Source organism: Halichoeres trimaculatus, unplaced genomic scaffold (genome assembly GCF_033239565.1).
Source record: "Halichoeres trimaculatus isolate MK-OKI-2021-1 unplaced genomic scaffold, fHalTri1.1 fHalTri1_scaffold_4, whole genome shotgun sequence".
In the NCBI taxonomy this organism is placed as follows: Eukaryota; Metazoa; Chordata; class Actinopteri; order Labriformes; family Labridae; genus Halichoeres; species Halichoeres trimaculatus.
The window spans coordinates 22123802-22130063 of record NW_027437182.1 but is presented as its reverse complement, the minus strand read 5'-3'; the positions used below and the strand labels follow the sequence as shown (position 1 = coordinate 22130063).

Sequence of the window (6262 nt, the reverse complement as noted above, 5' to 3'; positions counted from 1 at the left end):
GTGTGTGTGTGATCTCACAGTGGTACATCTGCTTCTGTACAGACAAGGTGGTGAGCAGAGTGTGTGTGAGTGAGAAAGGGCAGAGCAGGGAGAGCAGTGCAAAGAGAGACCCAGCCCAGATCAGGTACAGACTGAATATTTATGAACTCCACACACTTGTTGTATAGACCCTCTGACACACACACACTGACACACGCTCTTTGATCCTGGATTCATGTTTGGTTGCTGTTGTATAGACCTGTTCTCTTTAGCCTCTTTCACACATTCCTAAACTTGTGTAGAAATCTACAGAAGCTTCCCTCCTGAAATGTTTAACAATTGCTCTTTCACTTGTCAACAGCCTGAAGTTTTCCTCCTCAGATGAGGACATTGGGACTCTCATCTCAGTATTCATCCTCTAACTGGAACTCCCTCTGCTCCCTCTGTTCACACCTGTCTCATGGTATACATGTAATTGACCTCACTTGCTTGCTCATGGTGAACGCTTCAAAATATTCTCTGCTGTGCTCTAGCATCAGCTCATCCTGATTGTCTCGCTGAAGATTATGAGGAGGCTGGTGAGAAGAAGTCTGGGTAAAGCTTGGCTGAGAGATCCTGTGCTATTCTTTAAGAGTACTGCTTTGAACAATATACAAAAAGATTCAGGGATTTCTACAACATATGAATACACAAAGATTTAAAAATCTACAGACAATGAGGATGAAAATCCAACATTATTACTTTATATCTATAGTCTCTGCTCATGAGCGTGTCGTAACTTTTTATGTCACATTTGATGGTCATGGACACTAGCCGGTTGCTTTTGCAGTGGTGTTTTTAGCATTTTTTCTTTAATGCAAGATACTACATGTCTCTATGCCCTCAATGTTTACATAATAGGTAAAATGTTAGCAGCTTGTAGCATGTTAATACTAAATGGTGCCAGGCCCAATGTTCCCCATGAGCTCAGGAGAAGGAGACAAAGTATGCGAGAGAGCTAAGAAGAGACGACACCAACCTGTCCCTCCATCCATCGTTATGGGGAACGTAATCTCCAATAAGATGGATGAGCTTACTGTGCTAACCCATCACCTGAGGGATAACTGGTAGAGTAGCATCATGCTAGAGACAAAGCTAATGGAGCCAACGCCAGACACCACCACCACATTGGAAGGATTTTACCTGCACGAAGGAGAGTGAGACTGAATGGACCAGTGAAGAAGTCCAGATCAGTCCTGGAACTAATGGAGCTGGAGGCTGACTGGATAAGCTGTGATTTCTGAAGGAGATTTTCCTCTAGATTACATGTATTTTATTATTCTAGTTATATATTCTTGAGTTTTTTTGCACTGTATACTTTTTTTATTCTGTAGTGTTTTGTTGCAGTAACTCTGAATTTCATTTCAAGGATTAATAAAGTACACTACATTGTATATTAATATATAACAACAAAGTCTTGGGAGCAGCAGACCCATCCTTGGCTCTTTACTGTGATCTCATCCTCACTCCCCGTTTGTGACTCTTCACTTTTCTCTAAATACAGATCAAAATAATCTGAAAGAAAGCTGAACTATCACATCTCCGAGGGCAACAAGTTCACAATTAGCTCTTTGTAAATTTCTTACACACATTTATTCTTCTAATGCATCTGTCTGTTCCTCTGTGTTTTGACTGTTTAACCAGAAAATAAATGTTTGCTCTCCCTGCCTCTGTACTTGTTTATATCTGATAATCTGACTGAGGTAGGAAAACAACAGAGACGGGATCCATACAGGAGTTACAGCTGCTACTGTCCTTCACTCACACACTCATATTGCAGTTATTGTTCAGTGTTTGCATGTGTGTGTCTGTGTGTCTGTGTGTGCGTGTACGTCTGTTAGAGAGGAAGAAATTATTTTTTTCCAGTGTTTGTGGAAACTCATCTTTGGCTCCAAGCTGGGAAACATTCTGGAAACCCATCGCAACAAGAGAGTGTGTGTGTGTGTGCGTGTGTGTGCGTGCGTGTGTGTGCGTGTGTGTGTGTGTGTGTGAGACATGCATTGCAAAAGGTGAAAATCAGACTGAGGTTTGCTGCAGTAGCTGAAAAGCCAACACCAAAACAGATCCTGAGAACCTCCACCTGATTTAGCCACTACACATACACTCACACTCACACACCACACACACACTCAGAAAGACTAAGCCCCAGCAGACAGCGCCCCCTGCAGGAGTAAAGAGATTGTGTTTGAGGAGGATCTGGTCTGGTTGGTACCTGCTGGGCCTCAGGACTCCTCTGTAGGGGACTCGGGCCACGCGGGTCACTGGGCCCAGAGAGTGATAGAACCGAGTCCTGTTCAAAGTGGGATAAGACAGGATGGGGGGGGCACTGTTAGGGCTGTGTGGGCTGTTGTGGGGGGGAGCTGATGATGGAGGTGTCACAGACTCATTCAGCTGTTTGAGGGTTAGCATGATGTCAGTCTGATCCAGAAGGACTCAGTGAGTCTGGACTGGATGTAATATGTGTCAGGTTAAATATTCAGAGGAGCAGAAGCGTCAGAGAGAGCAGCGGTTTGGGAGGGGGGACCATGACACCCCCACCCCTGCTGTAAGGGCTGGAAGCAGTGCTGGTTATCTGTGTGTGAGCTTTGATGGCAGAGCTGTGAAAGTCATAGACATATCAGGGATGGGTCTATTTCCTGGGGTTACATGAGGATGTGATGAAGACGCAGAGCAGACACACAAACACACACATGAAACTCACCTCTCAAAGGCCGGCCAGGACATCTCCTCACTGAGCTCAGAGCCCTCACTGCTCCCTGTCAACACACAAAGCACAAAAATACTGCACTTCTGTATGTTTTGATGTCATTGTATTCACTGTGGAGCACTTAAACTGGTTTTCAATGTCCCCTTGAACACTCAACGGCATTCATTACGAGTCTAAAATACTCACACATACCGAGTGAGATGCCACTGGACAGCGTGGAGCTCTCCGCCTGTCCTCTGCTGGGACTGTGACTCTCCATCACGCTGTCGTCCAGCAGGTGGCGAGAGCCAGCATTTGGGAACGTTGCACTCTTAAACTCCACCGTGTTCATCTTGTGGATAAAACTGTGGATGAGAAACAGAGACGGTGAGACAAAGACAGAGAGGATGGAGCAGAGCAGGAAGAAAGAAACTATTAGCTCATCCTCCTTGTCTTCTCAAATGAGACTGATGGATTTCAGGAAACTTGAGATAAGTCTGCAACATACTTGTAGCCCAGGCTGTGGCACTTCCTGTGCCCGTACGGCAGCAGGTTTCGAGGGGAGGGTGGCGTGGCTGGGACTTTGGTTCCTTCAGCTGCGACAGTACATCTTCGTCCACAGAGAGGAGACGCTGACGCCTCCTGGCCTGTTGGAGGGAGAGGAGGGTGAACAAAAAGAGCTGCAGAGCTCTGAAGCAAATCTTCTGTGGGAGCCATATTGGAAACAGGGTGGGCTTTGAGCCTCCAGACTAACAGCTACAGGGCACCCACCTGTAAGTCAGGTGAGCTGTTCCAGGCTGTAAACATCTTTATTTCTGCTGTGAAAATGGCTGTTTATGGCTTGGTGTGTATGTGGTTACTGACCCTTGAAGTAGGAGGACTACTTTTTCAGCTGTATAAATTAGTCAGTATTTTATTTAAACTTGTTTAAGCCTTCAGTTTGTGACCAGTTAACTCTGAATCCCAGTATTGTGAAGCAAGACTGACACAAAAACTGATCAGGATTATCCGTTCCATCCATTTTCTACCACTTGTCCTGTTGAGGGTAGCAGGTGGCTGGAGTCTATCACAGATGTCTTTGGGCAAAGATGGGGAACACCCTGGACTGGTCACCAGTCAGGCCCTGTTTACACAACGTTTCACATAAAAACGTGGTGAAAAAACTGTATTTACACTGAAACGCTGAGGGACTGTAGTAAGCATGCCAGACCTGTAGTCAGCGCTATAACTGTCTTGTCCAGAAGCCGCTTTTGGGAGATCTCCACCGAAGTAGAGTTGAGACGATCATCTGGTGCATTGGGGAATATCAAATGCAAAAGTGGAGCAGCAGATGCACATTTTGTTTCAAAGACAGTCAGCAGATACAGCAGATTGAGCACAAGCACAACACGGTAGTTTGTGATGATCATAACAGCGGTACTGTTGGACTGTTGTATGCGCTCACGCGAAGTGGAGTGTGACGTCAGCATTTCCACTGAAAACGCCAGCTTGCTGTTTACATGGCAACAGTGTCGGCAGCGTTTCAGTAAAATCCCACTCTGGAGGTCGTTTTCAAAAGGTCAGCTGAAACGCTGCTTCAGTGTAAACGGAAGGCTAAAACGCAACAAAACTCTTGTGTTTCACCCTAAAACCGTTACGTTAACGGCCCTTCAATCACAGGGCTAACACACAGAGACAGACAAGCTTTCCAGCACACACACTCACATCTACAAGCAATTAAGAATCACCAATTAACCTGATAAGCATGTTTTTGGACTGTGGGAGGAAGCCAGAGTACCTGGAGAGAACCCACACTTACACAGGGAGAACATGCAGACTCCACACAGAGACCCACCTTGCCCGAACCAGGATTCAAACTGGTGACCTTGGTGCTGTGAGGCAGCAGTGCTAACCACTGTACCACCATCCAGCCCAATCAGAATTATAATCTGCATCGAAACACCTGCTCATACATCATCTCTCAATTATAGATGTGTTGTTCATCACACTGAGGACTTTTCACCCTGCACACGCTGTACAGAGGAAATGAATGACTCTGAAAAGCTCACCTGTGATGTCTTCTTTGGAGGCGTTGGCTCGAGGCGTGCTGGTGCCAGGCTCGATCCTCTGAGACAACCTGAACACAAATCCTGAGTTAAAGCTGAGCTGATACTCTGAGAATCATAAAACAGCTTCGAGAGGACAGAACCAGCAGCAGCAGCAGCGTGCCCAGCAGCAACAATAAAACCAGCAACGGGACAAAAACGTTGTGATTTTCCTGACAGGAAATTGCTGCCGAGTCTGAATCAGAAGTTATGAAGCTATAGCTTATCTGGACTTCATGCTGAGTGCGTGTCTTACTTGTAGTTGTCGTCCTCCACGAACTTCTGCAGCTCCTCGATGTATCTGACTGAGTTCAGATACTTCTGGATGTGAGGCAGCACAGGGATATCTGGGGGGGCGCAGAATAAATACGATTTTATGTTTACAACAAGTACATCTTAAGATAACCTGCATGTTCATACTTTTGTTGTTGCAGGTTTTTTTGCAACAATATCAAAACAGAGATCCTTCAAATCCTGCTGGATTTATCTTTTATGGGAAATAGTCTGCAGGTCTGAAAGCACACATTCATACACAAGCACACACTCTCCAAGTGGTAAAACAGAAGAAGGACTAGAGGGGGTTCAAGGAAAAATCAACTTTATTACACATCCCTGTGTGTGTGTGTGTGTGTCTGCGTGTCTGTATGTGTGTGCCCACCGTAGGTACAGGATCTCTGCAGGTCCGATATGATCCTGAGGATGTTGTTCATCAGGTTCGATCTCTGCTCGTTCTCCAGGATGCTCCCCGTTGAGGGGTAGGCAGAGTCTATGTAGGTGAGGTCAGACAGGTACATCCCTGAAACACAGCAGACGGGGAGTGCGTGAGTGACACACACGCAGAGCTTCTTTGAAACAGGCCACATCAGGACAGAATAGGCCTGGGCTGATAACAAGTTTTGACAATTATTGATGATAAATAATATTATTGACAATATTTTTGAGACCAAAATAGACACTAATACAAAAATAATATATCATAATAATACAATACACCCTTTAAGATGCAATAAATTGTATTTCTAATGAGTATTAAGTAAGTAAATGCACCGAGGTGCTGACTCACTGACTATTTTCAAATACTGCCTCCAAACCATCTATTCTGACTGGCCTACTCAATCTGACTGTCATTCATCTTATCTTTTATATCAATTTATTTTAAACTCTCATATTTTTTTACACTTTTGTTGAAGTGTTTTAAAACAATGTGTCCTTATGTGTCTCGAGAGGCCTGAAATAAAATGTAGACGAGGAAAACAAACATGCATGCAAATGGCAATAAATTGAGGCCAGCAAAATTATTGAGTTATTTTAATTTATCATACGATTAATTGATTTATTGACAGTCGTCCAAGGCCTAGGACAGAAAGCATCTGTTGTCATAACACAAGCATACACTCAGACTCAACACACACATACACAAATGTCATGCTCCTGCTGCAGCTGTGCAGCTGAGAATCACACACCGATGGCTGAG

General features: G+C 44.7%; 1 protein-coding gene across 2 annotated transcripts in view; it reads right to left on the bottom strand.

The window, feature by feature from the left end:
• Window positions 1-6262, bottom strand: part of ralgps2 (Ral GEF with PH domain and SH3 binding motif 2) — a 91167-nt gene that overhangs the window by 5888 nt on the left and 79017 nt on the right. Inside the window, exons 10-16 of one of the 2 annotated variants that reach the window (XM_074667990.1) lie at window positions 5447-5584; window positions 5045-5135; window positions 4753-4820; window positions 3213-3351; window positions 2918-3069; window positions 2720-2774; window positions 2231-2308 (exon numbers count right to left, since the gene is read on the bottom strand). In XM_074667990.1, coding sequence (XP_074524091.1) covers window positions 2231-2308; window positions 2720-2774; window positions 2918-3069; window positions 3213-3351; window positions 4753-4820; window positions 5045-5135; window positions 5447-5584 — 721 coding nt within the window. The remainder of the gene's footprint in view (window positions 1-2230; window positions 2309-2719; window positions 2775-2917; window positions 3070-3212; window positions 3352-4752; window positions 4821-5044; window positions 5136-5446; window positions 5585-6262) is intronic. The other variant, XM_074667991.1, reaches the window with a different exon arrangement.